Source organism: Ostrinia nubilalis, chromosome 17 (genome assembly GCF_963855985.1).
Source record: "Ostrinia nubilalis chromosome 17, ilOstNubi1.1, whole genome shotgun sequence".
NCBI lineage: Eukaryota > Metazoa > Arthropoda > Insecta > Lepidoptera > Crambidae > Ostrinia > Ostrinia nubilalis.
The window spans coordinates 802,146-822,527 of NC_087104.1; the positions used below are offsets into that span (position 1 = coordinate 802,146).

The following is a 20,382-nucleotide window of genomic DNA, read 5'->3' on the forward strand; positions in this document are numbered from 1 at the left end:
ATGATAACGCTCTGTTTGTAATTATTTTAATATTATTTTGTCTTGTAAAAAACCGTTTTGTTATTTTAATGTAAAAAATTAAATAAGTACATACTGATGATGTTGTCCAGAAAGTACCTGACTTACATTTTATTGTTTGGTTGATGTCACTATCTTAAATCAAAATGTTAAATATACTAATAAAACCATGTTACCTACACTTCTTATGCTATACATGCGTCTGCTTTATTTTAACTTACGAGTAAGTAATTTATTAAAGCTCTACATTCTTATCACATTTGGCCACGCTACAATAAGGGCTAATTTTGAGGATAAAATAATAATAATTTATTCTAAAACCCGGTCTGTGAGCACGTAGAATTTTGTCCAATGACCCCAAGCTACCCATCCTTATCACTCGCGTGTAATTGCTGTCGCGACTGTGCGACGGGCGCCCGCAGTGAGTGTGCGATCGCGACAGCAACATAATTACGCGCGAGCGATAAGGATGGGTAGCTTGGGGTCATTGGACAAAATTCTACGTGCTCGCAGACCAGACTATACATATAAATAAAAATTAATCTATCCCAAGTCAGTTTATTCTCCGCCATTTTCCCTCAACGAGCGGGCCCTAGGAGCGAGCGAGAGTCCCCGGCCGTTGGCCTGTCCCAGCGAGCCCTGCCATTTGTCTGTGTCGTGTGTCGCGAGGTAGTCACGTGTCCTGTCCCTGGTCTCTTTTGTCTTTTGCCTGTCAACATTTTTGAAGTGAGAAACATTTTGATGGTTTACTTATAACGAGTGAGAAGCCAAAAGCAAGCAGGTCGGTTACTAGGTATATTTTTTTAGCGTGAACACCATTCTGGAAAACTCTTAATTCGTAAGGGTCAATGTAAGCGTGTCAAGCCACTGCATGCCTATGGATGGAGCCAGGGCGTTGTAAGCTAGCTAGAAACAGAGGGACAAGGCGATTGTTCTCGCTCAAGAAACGTGAAGTCAAAAGCGCGAGTGCGACGCGCAATCTCCTGCAGTCACTGAAAGCTGGTCTTTTGTGGAGAGTCCTCATCGGCAGTGTACAATTAATGACAGAAGATATTGTACGTTTCTTAAAGCGAGAAATCAGATGATAGTCGTTTCCTCGTCATGGGGAAAGTAGGAGTCAGCGTCAAATAATTCGTGACACCCAAAGTAGCCAAAAAGATAGCAACGCGTCTTTGTTACAATTGGAATAAGGTTGTGCTATAAACTTTTTGGTCACTTTGGGTGTTACGAACTATTTGACGCTGACTTACTTGCCCATTGGGTACCCATTGGGTCCTTTTTCAGGGGGGGCTGATCCCTGACATGCCATGTCACGAGGGAGGGAGGTGCGATTAGTATAGCTCATGAGTTAGTATTATCAACTATCGGTAGCCTAACATCCTGGCTGTACCACGCCCAAGCCGAGTGTGGGAGTGTGAAACGGAACGCAAGTGTTTATCTATTAAGTTCAAAACGCCACCAACAGATGGCGCTGTACGTTACTAACACGCGCAAGCGAAGGAATTAATGAGTGAGTGAGTAAGAAAGACGTGATTTTGGAAGAAGACAGAACAGAAGACGATTGTATTACGACGGAGCGAGGACTTTCCTTTTTTTAGGTTTATCCCGGAAAATACAAATAAAGCTGAAGAAATACCACCGCCTTTCAATTCCTACAGCTTGACTTACTTGCCGGAGTCCGCTGCCGGCGCGAGCGCAGCCTTCACGAGGCCAGCGGCGGGCGCCTCCACCGTTAGCCACAGCGCCGCAGCAGCCGCGTAGGATAGGAAGATCGTCGCGCACAGGATCGTCATCTGAAAGTGGGTGGTACTTAGTTGGTAGAAGGTTCGAGGAGAGCGGGATATACTTTGGGAGAAGATTCTATTGCCTTGCAATAGGAAGCTTCATCAACAGCCCTTTACAGTCCACTGCTGGACTATGAGCCTCCTCCACTATAGTGGAGCGTTTTGCCATAATCTCCACTCTTGGCAGGCGGGTTGGAGATCGCAGTTTAAATTGATGTTTTTCAGAGAGCGCTGCTGCCCATTCTCTTTTTGATGTGTAGTCCCTAAGTCGCCTCTTACGACACCCGCGGGAAGAGTAGGGGTTGGTGACAAATGTATTCTACTCTGCCGTCACCACACGGCATGCAATAGGAAGCAAATAGTTTAATTCACTAACGCCCGATACCCATATTTCTTTTGTGTTACCTGCTTTCCAATAATGTATCCACGACTAGAGATTGCAATCTTCGCTGGCAATCTATTTTAAGGTGATAATGTCGATGGGGGCAACGATTTTTTGGTTTCGATAACAACAATTTTAAGGGACATCAGATATATCTTCCCAGTGTCCATCAGTGGAGACCAGCGGAGGATTTCAGTTATATTATTATTTCATACTTAGTATAATAACAATAGTAACGTAGCATGGCCCCCCACTGGCGGATACGTTTTTCTCAATGTCCAACAGCAGAACCTTTTCAGGGCAGTTAAGCACGTCCCAAATATAGCTTTCCTTACTACCACTTCGGGACAACATATCGGCTGGGGCTGAGAAGAAGTGACGGAAGAAACGGTACTTTAGTAGTAAATAAGTACTACAACCCGATCGAGCTAACTGCACATCTCTCCGCGTTTCGTCCGGTCCGTACCAGAGCGTCGATGTGACGTCACGGTCGCCAGGTGCGCAGTTAATAATAATAATAAAATGACTTTATTAACACACATTATGACAATACAAAACAATGGATAAAACAAAAAAGACAAATGCATGTTAATAGGGCGCCCGCTCAGTTTTAGTTGGGACACCTTGTAGGATGTCCCAACACTGATTTTCAGCAGGAAGCCCAGTTAACTAATTCAACCGGGTTGTACAGGTATTATCAAACTAGTAGCGGCGTAAGGGGGGGGGGGGCGGTCCGCCCCGGGTGCCAAGCATCGGGGGGTGACAATAGTCGCGCAGATTAGTACTCACTGGCACATCTGCATGATAAGGACTGTCATGACATGTCATAATGGGGGGGGGGGGGGGGAGTGCGATTGGTATCATATAGCTAATTCATTAGCTATACTAACATCTTTCATCTTCGAATCGGTACCCCAAAGATCTTGGGGGGCACCAGACCAGACCATTTTGGGGTGCTATAGGCTATGGATGGGGAAGGGTGAGAACCGCCCCGGGTGCCAAGCCATGCTACGCCGCCACTGTATCACACACTAACCTTAATTTAAGTAAGCGAATTCAAATGTATCTAGGCTAAGTTTTAATAAGTAATAAATTTATTCTTATTCTCTCCTTTATTAATTTTTCTTTCTTATTTTTATTTTTTTCTTTTTACAATGTACTTAATTATCAAAAAATAAAAATACATTATAAAAACAAAAATCTTAAAAATAGTTAACCCGCTGGCAGCGGAGCAGGGCCCAAGCTACCGGTGGTCAGGGTCACAGGCTGAGGAACCTCCGGACAATGCGTGCCGTGCTGAGGATCACCGCCTTTTGAATCTGACCCTTGAGCCAACCATCTAGCGAGAGCTTCTTTAGATGTTGGTCGAAGCTCTTATCTTCTTATTCTTATTCTTATCAAACTCACCACATAGTAGTCGGACATGTGCGTGGGCTGCGGCTGGCTGCCGACGAGCCCGCGCTGGAACATGGTGTGCAGCAGGAAGGCGCCGTACGACGCGCGGCCCAGCCACGTCCAGCCGCGCCACTCCACCACGCTGCGGTACGCGGCTGTCGACACGATAGCAAGGTCTATGAACGATGGGACGGTTCACGCCTGCTAACACACAATAGCAAATCCACAGGGGATAAATAGCAATAACACCGACCGGGGAAATAAACTACGAGTTAGTATGGCGAAACAATCATCACAACAATAGTAATGTCACAAACCGGTAAAGTATGGCGTGAGATCTACATTGCGTGGTAGGTACACGCCTGTGCATTACAATAACGATGTCGATGATCAGTGAAAATACGCCAGAACACATGACCGCAGCATGTACCGCCTGCCACAGTACAATAGCAATGTCACTGACCGGTGAAATATGTCGGGAGATGCATACGGGGACCGTACACGCCTTCCGCATAACAATAGCAATATCAACGACTAGTGAAGCTGACGGAATAAACACATCAGAATTATTCCTGACGTCTTCGTCCGTCAGCGAACCACTTGATAAATACCACCGCGGCACCGTCACTTTTGGTTAGGGAGGCGAGGTAGCTAAATGGCCTAATTCAACGGCGCCGTCGAGACCTATCAAAATCGAAAGATAAAATAATTTCGAAAAGAAAAGCTCGTATGGCAAAAACCATTTTAGCGGTGGGTTTGGCGTGTACGGTTTTTCAAAAATGTTAAAAAAAAACAGTTACTTGGGCATTCTCGAGCGCGTCAGATATTCATACTACGTATGCCCCGAGTGCCTCTGATAACAACGGTATACTAATCTGCCGGTTTGCGTGGTGGGGGTAGTAAGAATGCCGGATTAACGTTCTTTTTTTACAAGTTCGCGACCCTAATAACTCGGCGGCGTCAAGGACTTATCGTCAGATTAGTTAAATTTAGTCTTTAAACACTAAAATCAACCCCCAATATCTTAATCTGACGCGCTCGAGTATTTCAGACTATCCATTTTTTTTTACTAATCTGATCGTCTATCCTAGGCGCGCGTCACTACATATAGAGCTAAATACTTTACAAGGTTGTTCTATTAGGTCTAAGGTATCTCTCATATCTTAAACTGCCACGCTCTAGTATTGCCGAAAATTCCCCTATTCGCCTTCCTAACTATTTACTGTTAAGCTTAATTTGCTGTATGACTTACTGTCAATCTTGAAGATGCACCCCAGAATGAGGGTGACGACGAGCAGCTGGAAGACAGGCTTGTAGACCGTGGCGTATGCGACTCGCAGCGCGGCGGACGCGCGCGCCTCGTCCGAGTAGAACAGTCCTCCGGACAGGATCACCAGGACACCCAGCGGGAACGCCAGCCAGAATACCAGGCGGTACCACTGGAATGAGGGACAGGTGGATTTTTTAATAATCGAGTTTAATCCCTTGTGGCAAGCTAAATATGATTGTGATACGACTGGGTTCCCCACAAGAGTTCAGCAGTGGCGGGGGCAGGTCTCACCCGTTTCATCATCATCATCATCATCTCAGCCATAGCACGGCCATAGGACGTCCACTGCTGAACATAGGCTCGCCCGTTTTAACTCGAATAAATATCCAAAGACCCTCTCTAATTTACCAGAGACAAATGAATGGACGGGTAAAGTACTCCCTATGTTTGACAAATAGGAGGGAAGACAAAATTATTTTAAAAAGGATACCTTAGTAATATTTTCCAAATATCTATCGCTTGCTATCACCTGAAAATTGTTACAATGTTCAAAAGACCTGAAAGACGATTGCGAATTTGCAAGAGAAAGAAAGACAAGCGGTTAGAGAACTAGTTTGGTCATAGTTTCTCGCCGTACGAATTAAAGCTGACTCTTTTTTACAAGCTTTATATTGACTTCACTTGTTAGTATGTGTGGGACAAATCTTGCAACTGAAATTAAGACCAGTTCTCCTCAACCGATTGAGCTGAAATTTGGTATACTTATGTAAGTACGATGACAATGCAATGTTATGGTACCATTGAGCTGGTCTGATGATGGAGTCAGGAGGTGGCCATAGGAACTCCTAAACGAAACGGCAGAATCGCATCGAATTTGGGTTCGTTGGATTTGTCTTTTTTAGCACTTTAGTGCTAGATGATGTCCAGGGTCCTGATGATGGAGTCAGGAGGTGGCCTTAGGAACTCATAAACGAAACGGCGGAAACTTATCGAGTTTGGGTTCGTTTGATTCGTCTTCCCGAGCACTTTGGTGCTAAATGACCAAGGCCCAGATTGAGATACAACTAAAAAGTGTAAAATAAAATTATAATAAAAAAAACTTTTTTAAAAACAAGCTTTATTGTACTAAAATGAAAAAAATAATTGTATGCTATGTTCAAGTAATTTCGAAAGCTTGTAGCGCAAACAGAAAAAAGAATAAATTCCATGCGCGACACAAGCTTTCGAAATTACTTGAACATAGCATACAATAATTTTTTTCATTTTAGTACAATAAAGCTTGTTTTTAAAAAAGTTTGTTTTATTATAATTTTATTTTAAAGGTTTACCTTGTGCTTAGTGAAGTCCTTCCCGGCGGCCTGCCAGTGGTAGGTGAGGAAGCCGCCCGCCAGCCCCAGCGTGTAGGTGGACAGGTTGGTGTGCCCGCGGATGTACTGCAGCCGGAACGTGTCGTCGTGCGCGTACAGCTCGCGGTACGTTCTGAAACGAGTCAATGAATTTTACGATAAGTAGGTAATATAATTCCGTGTTTAAGAGGTTATCTTCTGGATAGAATCTGTTTCTCTAGGTTCCAGCCTCTCAGACTACTGGTAATCCACCACAAAACAGCCTACTTGACTTGAAATTTAATAGTCGAGAAAGTTTTGATCTTCGTTCTACAGTAGGCAAGTCTGTTTAATTTTTTTGGTTCCTATAAAATAAAAACACTTTGGCTTGTACAATATGATAGCTGTGGTGAAGGGCGTTTGCTTTACCTTCAAATCCAGCACATGGCTTTCAGAGCCAGGATCACAATAAAAGGGTGTAGTTAAGCGTAATTTGTTCTCTCTGATAGCAACCATGGAGAATAACCGTATCTCGCAGCTTTAAATCATGATGTCCACTCACTCCGGGCTCTGTGACGACAGCTTCCAAGTCATGCAGAACTGCAGATACCAACCAGACAAAATTGTGGGTTAAGCTCTGAGCTCGCTTCCTTCTTGCTATGTAAGTAGTAAGTAAATTATCTGAAGTCCACTTACTCCGGGCTCTGTATGACGACAGCTTCCAGGTCTTGCAGGTATGTGTGCAGCGCGGTGATGACGAGTGACGCGAGGAACGTCAATGTCAGTGCCGCAGTGCGCGCGCGCTTGCTCTGCGCCGCGATGCACAGGAGCAGACCGAAGCAGAACAACTGCGTGTCTGCTGCTAGGTACCTTTAAAAACCATAGTGTTTCAATTATTCCATGAGAACAAGGAATCGTTGCTATAAGAACTATACAGTGTGAGTCACGTTAAAGTGTACATATGAAAATAGATGAAACTAGACCTATTTTTATCGACAAAAAAGAGGTCAAAAATTTTTGAGATTTTTTTTTATTTTTTATAGAATTTTTTTTCTTCAAATTACTTATTGTAAAGAAAACGTAATAACTTTTAAACTAAGCGGTATATCCTGATAAAATAAAAACAGTAATAATGCTAAATAACAGGCAATACTAAAAAAATACATGAAATACACAAAAAAGGCGAACAAATAATAAAAAATTGCAAACGTTGTGATAGGGATAGAGACATGCGATTTTTGGTTTTACGAAGGTAATACGATAGAAAATAATACAACGTAATAAAAACCACCGGTTATAGGGGCATTTTTTGGAGAAATTTATCAAATAACCAAAAAAACACGAATTTAAAAGCAGATTTTTTTCTAAAAGTATCATTTTTTATTATTTGTTGGCCTTTTTTGTGTATTTTATGTATTTTTTTAGTATTGCCTGTTATTTAGCATTATTACTGTTTTTATTTTATCAGGATATACCGCTTAGTTTAAAAGTTATTACGTTTTCTTTACAATAAGTAATTCGAAGAAAAAAAATTCTATAAAAAATTAAAAAAAATCTAAAAAAATTTTTGACCTCTTTTTTGTCGATAAAAATAGGTCTAGTTTCATCTACTTTCATATGTACACTTTAACGTGACTCACACTGTAATACAAAAAAGCATGGAAAGATACAAAATCTATGCCAAATTTAATAATCAAATAGATAGAATCAGTTCGCCGAAGATGAAAATAGAATATGCGAACATCTCCTTCCGTCTAGCCATGGTGAGGAGTAAAGAAGAGTGAATCCTCCATTTGCTTCTAGAGGCAAATTAAAGAAGGCGCTGCTCTTGCAGTTGAGATTAAATGACCTGTTAATGAAGACGTAGATTTAAGCATACCTATACCTACTTACTTTAATGATCCAATCGAGATTAAATTAATTAAGGATGTGTTTCTGTGAACTGCGAACACAGTAGCTTTAACGGAACACACCTAACCTCTGTGGTCTAGTGGTAAGACCACCTGCTTCAGACACAGAGATACCGGGGTAAATTCCCAGTGGGGGCAGATTTTTCCGTTCGGGTTGGTGGTAAGGCTTGTTCTAAGTCTGCCTGGCTAGCTACCACCATCTTACCTAAGTCTGTCGCCATAACAACAATGTTAACAGCATTGTTGTGTTCAGTTAGAGGTAAGATAGCCAGTTCCTCCGTGGTTGAGGATTCCGGGTGAAGCTCGCTTCCATGTTCGGCCTGGTCATAACTTACCATCAGGTGAGATACAGGCCAAGAGCTTCCTCGTTGTGGATAAAATAAAACACCTTAAACGATGGCTGACCTAATGATGATGATGGGCTACAACTCACCACGTCTGCGGCGCGCACAGTGCGTCGTCGTACACGTAGTTGTTGACGTACAGCAGATGCGCCCACCAGTAGCGGCGGCAGGCGGCGGCCTCGCTGCCCACCACCAGCTCCCACAGCGGGCCGCTGCCCAGGTGCCGCATCCAGGTGGATATCGTGGCCAGGACTAGCGCGTACGTGGGGGTGAGTCTGAAAGAATGGAATGTTGTGGAAAAATAGTTGATTTTACTAGTATTTATCTTAACAACTTTTCCTCTTTAAGGTTGATTTGATAATTAAGTATTAAGTAAAGTTGTAGGATTCCTTATCTGCGGGATTTCGCAACAAATACTTTTTTTGGGCGAGGATTAATGATACAAAAAAGTAGTCAATATTAGTATTAATTCAATAGAATAGATCAGGTTCATTCAAAATCATTGAGTTGATTTAGACTTGGTTTCTAATCTCGGAAAAAAAAACAACAAACAAACAGTTACGTTCGTCTCGGTTAACAATCTTGCTTCAAATTGAAAATCCGAATCGAAACCCTGTGAACTTGAAAACTCGAAGTAATGAATACACATTGTTTTGCTTACAAGTTACGCAACAATAGGCGAAAGCTGAACAAATCCTGTAGGTAGTGAGACTTTCAGTAGATGATATTGCCAACATTAGTTCGTGAAGAGTTTAGCAAACCAGGTGCTTGCTTATTCCCAATTAGCTTTCCGCTCGCGGTTTAGCCCGCGTGGAATTTTGTCTGTCACAGAAAAATTTTTTCGCGCGCGTCCCTTTTTCAAAAACCGCGATAAAAACTATCCTAACTATGTCCTTTCCCGGGACTCAAACTATCTCTATGCCACATCAAAATCGGTTTAATGGTTTAGGAGTTCCAGCAGTAAGGCTGGTTTTAGTGTCACGCGGACTGTCAGTGCGGATCGCTCCGCACAGCCGATCTGTATGAACTGCTAGGGAGCGAGCGGTTCCTCCGGACCGCATTACTCTAAAACGCTTCCTAGAAGTTCATACAGATTGGCCGTGCGGAGCGGGTCTGCACCGGATGGTCCGCGTGACACTAAAACCAGCCTAAGTAACGTACCTGAGCCACCTAGTGAGCACGCCCTTGGGCCAGTGATGCCAGCCGAGTTGGTGCTTCTCCGCATGCAGCTGCAGGTTGAAGGCCATGAGGAAGGACGACATCACGAAGAACGTGTGCGTCACCAGGCTGCCATTGAACAGGATCTGCTTCATCGGGTCTTCGTACGCCTGCAGGTCAGCCAGATTTATTTCAAGTCAATGTCAATTTCTTTACTTGTTTATAGTAGGCACCTACCAACTTCGTCAAAATTTCGTTGAGAAATCATCAAAGAATTTCATGAAATAAAGTGGGTGATTAAATAATAATGAAATATCGAGTGTAGACTACATACAACTACATTTACAGGTGTTGCATTAATAAAAATTCAATTAACCTTTAAGCATCGTTCTACATTTCTACAAGTGTTTTTAAAAATATGCAAATATTCGGCAGACAAAACAATAAAACGAAATACCTACCAAGATCCAATAAAAAGATTTTCCAACATCATTTTGTTTTCTTTCATCTAAATGACCTAAGGCGAAATTAAGATTTTTTTCGGAGATTTAAAATAACGGGAAAATGGAATTTTATAAGTGAAAAGAAGAAATCCTACAGATTGGCTATGAAAGAATTGACGACTAATAACAAAACCTTAATAATAGTTGTAGTTAATATGAACTTTATTTAAACCAACATTAGCTCTTTGTGAGAATCTAACCTGCTACAGTTATCAAAACTGCCTATCAAATACTAAGTAAAGCTATATCGATAAATCGTACTAAACTAAATCTAAACTACTAAAGTAACTAAACTGTAGTACTAAAGTATTAGTGACAAATAATACTGACCTTTTCAATGTATAGCGGATTATTTACGTAAGAAAACGCCATCATGAGCACCGTGTGAGAGAAAAATACGCAGAACATGGTCATTGTCCTGAAAAACATAGCTGATGTAGCGTTTAAAATGTAATGCAACGTTAAAGTTGGATACCATTAAAAATAATTAAATTAAATACCTCAATCTAAAGAAAACGTTACCTCATTCCATGAAATAGTTTCAGTCTTTCGAGTCGGGGCTCCGATCCTTTCTTGGGGGAGGCAACCATTCTGTCCCAATTGCGAGATATTGAAAATGCTAATAAATATGGATTTCCTGAAAAAAGGTATAATATATTACAACCTCTAAAATAATATTTATAGAGTTAGAATGGTAATTACTAGTTATATTCTGTCGTCCAGTATTGATCAGGTATTGAAACCTGGCCGTCTTGAACTCTAATTACTATAAAATCTATCCACGTTATTGATTTATTGCCATGAATAATGGATCAAACTATCAAACACTAATAGTGTTGTATTTGTACGTTGTATCTTACTATAATCTCACCTGACTTCTCTCGGCCTTTGCAGAACATGATATCGTAACAGCTTCCGATAACGTTAAGTAATATCAATATCACATACACCACAGCTACAATTACATCGTATGTGTCTATATCTATCGTGTCGCCGGCTCTTTTGCAGTATCGTATTTCTTTCAGCCTGACTTGGATTCTGTAGTCCTTCCATATGGTATGATTCAGGCATGCTTCAAGGACCCCACTTGGGTCCGCCGTGTCATTTAGATTTTGTATGAAGTCAGCGCATGTTCTTGTCACACAAACTCCTCTGTGGATTTGTGTGTGATTGAAATGCTTCATTTTGTGATCTGAATATTGCTGAAAATTGAAATAATTATATTGGAAATAATTATATTTAAACCATTTCTATTCTTGTTTAAACTTGGTCTACTTCATTCATGGGATGGACAGTCGGATACAAATTTAATGCTCTATTTAATAAAGCTTTATGATGTACACTAATGTAATTTGAGAGTTTCTTAAATGTAACAAACGGTCATAGTTACTTAATGTTTATTAATATACATATAAGTTATTTGTCGCTAATCGTGTATCCTCTAATTTACTTATGGTTATTAGACCGTATGACCACTCAACGATCCTTGCAGCACCGTTCGCTCTTTAACCTCCATAATTTTCCTGCAGCGGACATAAAGAATAAACAAGCATTTAGCAATCTCACGGCGTATAACAAACAACCTTTTAGTTCTAATTAGATAAACGCATGCGGAAAAACCCTTCATTACTACAATTTCGCTGAGTTCATGAACTAAATTGTAGTGCGAACAGATTAGCTGTAAGCAATTGACCCGTGTAGAGCGACAGGTCTCTCTAGTCCGAGTGTAGGTAGTCAATTAAATTACTAGTACCCACTGTACGTATAACTGCTCAGCAAGGATCACCAGTTTTACACCTACACAAGCAAGGTACTTAAGATTATTATTCTTCTATGGACCATTTTGGTTAAAAAACCCATATTAAAAACTTGTTCAATATGCTACGAGGCTTAATCGTTCGTTCGTTTTAGCCAAAAGACGTCCACTGCTGGACTGGACAACGACCGGTCCTGCGCTGCCCGCATCCAAGCATTTTCCGCGACCTTCACCAAATCGTCGGTCTACCTAGCATAACAACTGTAATTATGCCGGTCAAGTTATGGGTGACCATTGAACGTACTAATCACAGTTGATCTACTTGTATGAGTAAATAGGCCGAGTGTATATCATACTTGCGACAAACAAAGGTGCTACAAACGTTGTGGCGACAGTACGTTATGCCGACAATCGATGGCGCGACTGCACATTAGCTCGACGAACGTTAGCGCGACAGAACGATGGGGCGACAAACGAAAGCACGACAGGACTTTGGAGCGACAAACCCTAGCGCGACATTACTTAGGCTCGACAAACGATTGCACGACAGAACCTCTGATCGACAAACTATACTGTGGCACAACGTGAATGTATATATATGTCATAGTCAAAGGTCGATATGCAGTCTCTTCGCGGAAGTTCTTCATAGTCCAGCAGTTGACTGTAAAGGGCTACTACTATAAAAAATAATACCTATCCTTGGACATTTTATACAAATACATACAAATATATATTATACATAGTAACACCCAGACCAGTCGTTCGTTCGTTCGTTTCAGCCAAATGACGTCCACTGCTGGACAAAGGCCTCCCCCAAGGTTTTCCACAATGAACGGTCCTGCGCTGCCCGCATCCAGGCTCTTCCCGCGACCTTTACCAGATCGTCGGTCCACCTAGTAGGAGGCCTGCCCACGCTACGTCTTCCAGCCCGTGGTCGCCACTCGAGAAATTTCCTGCCCCAACGGCCATCGTCTCTACGAGCTATGTGCCCCGCCCACTGCCACTTGATTTTAGCAATTCTGCGAGCTATGTCGGTTACTTTGGTTCTCCTGCGGATCTCCTCATTTCTGATGCGTAATTGTCAACAACTTCCAGTGTAGAGTCTCCAACCTTCAGAGGAGTGGGTGCAATACGGACATTAGACATGATTTTTGTCTTGTCCATGTTCATTCTGAGGCCCACTTGTTGAGAGGCTCTACTGTGGCCATCGAGCATTGTGCCTAGGTCCTCCAAGGTCTCAGCCATGACTACGATATCGTCCGCGAATCGAAGGTGGGTGATGTACTCGCCGTTGATATTTATGCCAAATCCGTTCCAGTCCAGAAGCATGAAGACATCTTCCAGGGCGGTGGTAAACAGTTTTGGAGATATGACGTCTCCCTGTCTTACCCCTCGCTGCAACTGGATAGGTTTCGAGTCCCGATCCTGGAGGCGGACCGACATTGTGGCGTTTTTGTACTAAAAATATTTTAAATTATTGATATGTATAAATGTATAAATTCACGTTGTACCATAGTATAGTTTGTCGATCAGAGGTTCTGTCGTGCAATCGTTTGTCGAGCCTAAGTAATGTCGCGCTAGGGTTTGTCGCTCCAAAGTCCTGTCGTGCTTTCGTTTGTCGCCCCATCGTTCTGTCGCGCTAACGTTCGTCGAGCTAATGTGCAGTTGCGCCATCGATTGTCGGCATAACGTACTGTCGCCACAACGTTTGTAGCACCTTTGTTTGTCGCAAGTATGATATACACTCCATCTTGAGTATTTCCATTAATCTGGTAAAATATCATCTGTGATGTAATACTTAGTATGCAAATAAGGATTGAAATTTACATAAAATTCGTTAGTAAACTTGAAATCAAATTAAACTCGACCTCGACCTAAATTTTATAACTTTATAGTTTGGCAAAAATCGATATAAACATTCCAAACAAGTTTAACTAGTATAAAACGCTTTTGCGACCTTAATGTTTTAATGCCGCCGATTTACCTAATTACAATTATAAATGTAATTTGATGTATGACATGAAACTGGTGCATGAAACATAATAATAAACGTAATCTAATTATAAGAAAACAAGCTTATCGAGGTGACAGAGCGATGAGCTTCCTGGAGGCTACTGCATTTGAATTGACTTGCCCATAACCTGTTAATCACAGCAATTATGCAATTATGTCAGTCTAGGAACTCCGAGTGGTATTTCCACGGAAGGCCCGTGGTACACAGAACCTAGAAATGTGACGCACTAGATCACTTCTCTTTGTACGGCGAAAACAAGTAGGTACTACAGGTTTTATTCTATTACTAAAACCTGACGGATTGTTGACAGCATTAACAAGTAAAATGCTTCTTGTCGCAGATGTAAACACGCAACTCAGAACTGTTGTTGTATTCATGTGACCTACACGTTTCAGGTAAATCCTACGAGTATGTAGGTATTTTTCAAATTTTCCCTCACAGCTATTTTCACAAGCATATTTTTTGTTGTAATTGTAGTTGTTGAAGTCTTTAGTGTGGGATTCCCATTGGCCATTTCTTCCGAAAAATCAGTTCGTGTATTCCCAATTTGGGTTGATATAACTATTTTCATTCCATGACACGACCGTCATTTAGTATGAAAAAATATTTTTCGACCCACCAACCACTCGCTTTTTTTTATGCATTTATATCAAAGATGTTGTAGGAATTTAATATTTCAATCCACGCAACATTTATGCATTTGTATAATTAGATTTCGATATATCTATCTTTATAACTTTACTGTTTTTTTTAAGGGGGGCGTGACGCACAGGCACAGAATAAGTAATAGTACAGGTACAGAAGGATTACTTCGCAAGACGATTTAAATAAATGCGAGTCTTGCTACGACGCGATACAGTGGAATTCAGCTCGCACAGCACTACGTACCTACAATTTTATTCACCTACAAGTTTTGTCTCTTTCTATCGCGTGCCTCTGAACTCTTCTTACGCTGTTAGGGTTGCTGTCTAGTGAAAAAATAATTAATCTACTTATTTGTAATGAGGTACGTATGTAGGTAAGTACGCATTCATTATGGAAAACCTTGGGAGAGGCCTTTGTCCAGCAGTGGACGTCATTTGGCTGAAACGAACGAACGCATTCTGAGCAGTAGTCATGGTAGGTTAGATTCCTATACTATCCTAAGAATTATTGATTACCTACATAGCCAACATACCTTTCAGCATCTTTGGGAAGAAGATAAATCCGGTAGATTTCTTTTCGAATTTAAACACAACGCCGCACAATATTTCTTCCCTTTATGTCCATTTTTAAATACTTCGATCATAGAATTAGGTACTACAACGCACGCCAGTGTCGCGCGCGTGCCACTCGACTGATATAATACCCGCCGGCGGGGCGCTTCGCTGTAAGTAATTATCGGATGTACCGCGCGGAGTGAGCCAGGCCTGGCACAGGTTGAAAAACACTGGTCTAAAGTAACAAATGCCTTTAAATTACATACTTGTATCATATCCATGAGCGCGGAGTCCTCTTCGGTGAACAGCTCGAAGTCCGCCACGCAATACGCGGCGGCTGGCTCTTGGAGGCACGCCGAGTACTCGTCCAGGTCGTACAGCCGAGGCATTTTGTAGTACTCCGTCTCTGGAAACAAATAGACAAGGCTTTTGTAAAGGATAGTCATGAATATCGTACAAGAGGCCTTTATATAATCATAAAAAATAGTTTTCAGGAAAAGGGTTTTGGGAAGGGCTTCCTTAGAAGGAAAGTCGAGGATGCAGGCTAGATTTGCTTATAATTTATTAGCTATCCATTGATAGCCCACTTTAAGGGGGTAAAACAGTAAAAAGAAAAACACTAACACAATATATTCCTACAGCAGATTAAATTATAATTATTAAGTTCATTGTTTGAGTCAATACATCTAAAGCGAAAATAGTTTTTCTCTAATTGTTTTAAGTAAGTATTCAGATACTGTTTACCTTCTTAAGTACAAAGTAACACTTAATAATAGGTATTGATTGTTTAACCACAGAGCAATAATAAGTTCTGTTTAACTAAGTATAAACTTAACGGACATTTCCGTTTAAGTGGAAATGAATACACCATGGTGGAATGTGTATCGCACAAACACATTGCAGGATGTTTAGTCAATACAAACCACGTGATGTAGCCATTTTAACCGATGTAATATTTGAGTTTAAAATTAAGTTTCCCTCACATTTATTTTCAAAAGCACATTTTTGTTGTAATTGTAGCCCCGATGTCGTTGAAGTCTTTTGTATGGGAGTTTTCAAATTGGCCATTTCTTCCGAAAAATCTGTTCGTGTTTGTTCCTAATTTGGTTAGGACATTGCAGGCTTGAATTTAAATGGCCGAATTTTGAATCTAGAAAGATAAGGAGACATGTAATAAAGTGCCCCATAAGGGCTACCTTTTCTTTTTTTATTATTTACTATATTTTGACGTTCATAAGTGCCACTTGTGGTCTGAATAAATATTTTTGATTTTGATTCTTGTTTTATGGTTTTAAAAATAGATTTGCAAACTTGAAATGAAAAATGCTGGAGAAGAATCAGATGTACCTAACGATTCAACCGCCCAATCGCGAAGTGTGCAATTGTACGTAGTGCACGCCGTTTGATTTCCGATTAATTCAAACTTCATTGAGTTATTAAAAAGCCTGGGAGTGCAATGTAACAACAACATCTTGATTGTTATTTCCCGGACATTGCATCCAGAGCACAACAAAGCCTCGCTTTGAATGTCAATAACAGCAGTAACGTGCTTTTAAATTTAAATTTCACTAGAGATTTTCCTGTTGTCCAAAATAGTTTTTGCACAACCACACCACAATGGCGTGTCAACCTGCTCATAAGCGTCGTGGGTCGAATCACGAAAGAGCCTAACTGATTTTTATCAATTTTACAGGAGCGTGCGTTTAACGCAGCGGGACTTCCACCCACAAGGTGGTAGCAGGAAGGCGCTGGACGCAGGCCGCTACCAACCGGGTAACATGGAAAGCATTGGGGGAGGCCTATGTTCAGCAGTGGACGTCCTATGGTTGAGATGATGATGATTACAAGAGCGACATTTAAAGAAAATTTGAAGTATAGAAAAATGTATTTCGAGCACTTTTTACCTGTCAATACTGGGTGAAAAAGAATTCAGTTACAATCTTTTGTGAGGTTACAAAATGCATGTTTTTAATAACATGGTAATGTATAACTCAATATGGCCATTTTGTTAGATACGCCTTTTCGTGATTCGACCCACGATGTATGTGTAACAATGATTCGCAGAAATGCAAGGTGCTACACATAGCCGCGTCCGCGCGAGTACTTGAACCGCGGTTCAATGCCGCGTGGCGCGTGCAGCCGGCCTAATGTCACACGGCGCGGCGCATTATGGTCCCCATACATATCAAGCTCATTTTTCAAACCAAGACTGCTGACCAAGTCTACTTATTCACTTGGTTCCAGATTCAAAATATTCTTTAAGGCCCATTTTATTCACAAAACGTATAAAAGTCATAATCCAATACTTAAATATATCCGGTTTCAAAGCAATTGTAATAATACAACAAATACATAATAAATAACATAAATTAATAACCAAGCCTTCAGCTAAGAAATCAGAATTTCAGATTTAATCCTCATGTTTCATGAGGTAACTAAATTAACATCATTTGGACAATTTTAATGCACATCCAAACAAATGTTCCAACACAAAAGAAAAACAAGTGATCAAAAAATACTTTGCGTCAATAGCTACATCTAGATTTTAAATTCTACATAGATTCTCGTCACTCAAAAGCAAATAAATAATGTTTCCACTTTACAGAAAAAACTAATCTACATAAATACGAATCTGTTTATTTTTAAGATGTAATTTGGTTATGATGAGTAAATGAGGGCTATCGTTTTTATACGTAGCAGTTGGCACCCCTGGCGATTGACAGGACCTTACTCTACAGTGGCGCCATCTGATTGACTGCAAATGCGATAGTCCTCCTACCACTTAAGCACTCACCAGTTGGTGCCACTGTCTTCGCTACTAGCAAGTGACAGGACCTTACTCTACAGTGGCGCTAACTGGTGAGCGCTAAAACGATAGCCCTCATTGAGACGACCTGAGACCGCTGAGAGTTGACCTCATGAAAACTGACTTATAAATTCGATAGATCACTAATTCAGTTAATGACTCAATCATTTCTATTAACTCTCCTTCGTGGTTTTTCAGAATCCGATTTGTATATTGGAAAAGAAAAGTGTAAAGTAAGTTCGTGATCTGGTAGAAGGCAAGCAACACAGGCTTGATTGAAGTGCTGCAGTGGAGAAAAAATAGAATACGTAGGTATATACAAATAACTAAAACCACTGTTCTTAAAGTAAACACCTGTCAGGTTGCTATGCATTGTTTGATTCTATATGCACATCACGCCCTAGAGCTTGAATCAACTACCTATTTTCAATAAAAATAAATTAATTCGTGTTGCATCAAATTGTCGTGACGTCAGTTATTACAATTTACTAAAGAATAAGAAGATGAGAAGACCCAGGGAAAAACATATTATAGGTTTTATCCCGGTTTTTGGAAGGGGGATACGCGTTTTAAGGACTTTCTGTGAACAGATCGAAATACACGCGCGCAAAGTCGCGGGCAAAAGCTATTTTATTATTTATTAGGTAGATATCAATAACATTACGAGTGTACGCGGCCCTGAGGGAAGCCTCGTAACTACCTTTTGTTTGTGTCTCTCTACTAAGATTATGATATTGTCACGCAAGACTTCCTTCTAGCAAAATAGGGACCGCTTGCGTTTTCGGTTGTTTTGCTACTGTTACAAGTACGTTACAGTAACTACAAGTACTGTTATAAGTAGTAGGTACTGGTAGTACATACAATTTTATACAGGGTGTCCCAAAATTGGCATGTCACACTAACACCACAGGTCCTAAGATGAGCCTAAGGCGCATGGAACTATCTAATAAGTCCATTTGTTTAAATAACTAATATCAGTCATATTTCAAAACTCATCAAACCTATGGACATTAATAAATAAAAATTATGAAACTTTTCAATGGACATATTAGGTTTGTTCGATGCGTCTTAGGCTCAATTACCTCCTGTGTCAATGTGTCTGGTAATTTTGGGACAATCTGTATGTATACGATGGTAAGATTAGATAAGTTTGACATAACTTGTAATTATACATGTTACGTTTAAGATTGTGCAACAATAAAATAATTTCCGAACGAAATTGATAGCTTAAAATGAAATTAATTAAATATCTACTCGATGAAAAAGGTATACAAAATAACGTGTCAGCAAAAACATTTCTATCAATGACATGTGAATTTCGAGTTCACAGTTCAAGGATGCAAAGAATACAAATATAATCAGCAGCAGTATCAATGATCTAATCATTGTAACAGTGAAACAAATAGAAATACTCACAGAAATACCGATTTGATACATTTTCTAAGTTACCTAGTTTATTTGTTAACGTTTTCCGAGAACGGTTTTGAATTTGAAAAACTAAGAATATTGCTATAAATAATGAGGCTAATTACGAGATACCACTTAAAGGCTAATTTATAATAACGCTTTTAAATATTCTCGTTAGGAAATCAATATTAATTAATAAAATGGTAGATATTTTATAGTTAGGTACGATAAAAGTTCGCTTCGCATCAAAAGTTATGTAGGTATTTACAACTTACCGTTCAAAGAATAGATCACTGCCGAACAGCTTTGAATGGTTATTAATAACATCACTAACTGATACATTTTAGTATGTATAGTTATAGCCACCATCTTGTAAAAATTGTATTTAAATAAAACAAAAAAACTCCCACCAAAAACTTTTGACACTTTCGGAATTCGCGACTTTGAAAATTTTAAACGTCAATTTTTTTTAATCGTATTGTGTGTGATACTTTTTTTTACGACGGAGGTAGTTAACCGTATTGTCCAGTCTCTTGACTGCCAGTGATGAATGTGTGAGATGTGGTTTATCCTTGTTGGTCTAGTTGTGGGGCCGACCTCTGCGGCGCGTCCACTGCTATTGAGCTGTGACGTGTCGCTTGCGATTTATTCCACTTTGTTCACATGGGTGAAGAAAGTGATTAATTCACCCAGGTATTTGCATCTGTTCACCGGGGTGATTTAATCCACTTTGTTCACATGGGTGAAGAAAGTGATTATTTCACCCAGGTATTTGCATCTGTTCACCGGAGTGAATTAATTTCTAAGTCGACTCAATTGGAAAATGAAGTTGGGTGAAATATGTAGTTTCGAGGTGAAATTAGGACACTAAAAATTCCACTTCACCCAGGTGAACCAAGTGGAATAAAGCCTCCGACGCACGCATCTGATGGTATGGACGAACAATTAAACGTCATGATAATTGAAGCGTAACGGAAGTGAGTTGGATAATTTTTACGTTTTAAATTGTTAATAAAAAATATCTTAAAGTATTTTACAGGCTTTGTTGACCTTTAAAGAGCTTCTCCTGCTTCAAGTTTTTAAAAACGATATACCTATTAGTGATTCTATA

General features: G+C 40.3%; 1 protein-coding gene across 1 annotated transcript; it reads right to left on the bottom strand.

Annotated features, from left to right (window-relative positions):
* Positions 1-576: 576 nt before the first annotated feature.
* On the bottom strand, positions 577-19,863 carry LOC135080179 (nose resistant to fluoxetine protein 6-like). The gene is made up of 13 exons (XM_063974861.1): positions 19,547-19,863; positions 15,325-15,464; positions 10,961-11,291; positions 10,612-10,726; positions 10,420-10,507; positions 9,590-9,756; positions 8,518-8,703; positions 6,871-7,044; positions 6,178-6,328; positions 4,832-5,018; positions 3,592-3,734; positions 1,687-1,811; positions 577-727 (listed from the first exon to the last, which is right to left on the bottom strand). The coding sequence occupies exons 1-13, from the start codon at positions 19,638-19,640 to the stop codon at positions 577-579; spliced, it is 2,052 nt and encodes a 683-aa protein (XP_063830931.1). The 5' UTR covers positions 19,641-19,863.
* Positions 19,864-20,382: the final 519 nt, after the last annotated feature.

Coding starts and splice junctions, on each gene's coding strand:
- LOC135080179 (XM_063974861.1), bottom strand. CDS start 19,640: ATGGTGGCTATAACTATACATACTAAAATGTATCAGTTAGTGATGTTA. Junction 11,292..15,324: donor CGCTCATGGATATGATACAA/GTATGTAATTTA, acceptor TTCAATTTTCAG/CAATATTCAGATCACAAAAT. Junction 6,329..6,870: donor GTCGTCATACAGAGCCCGGA/GTAAGTGGACTT, acceptor GACTCGTTTCAG/AACGTACCGCGAGCTGTACG.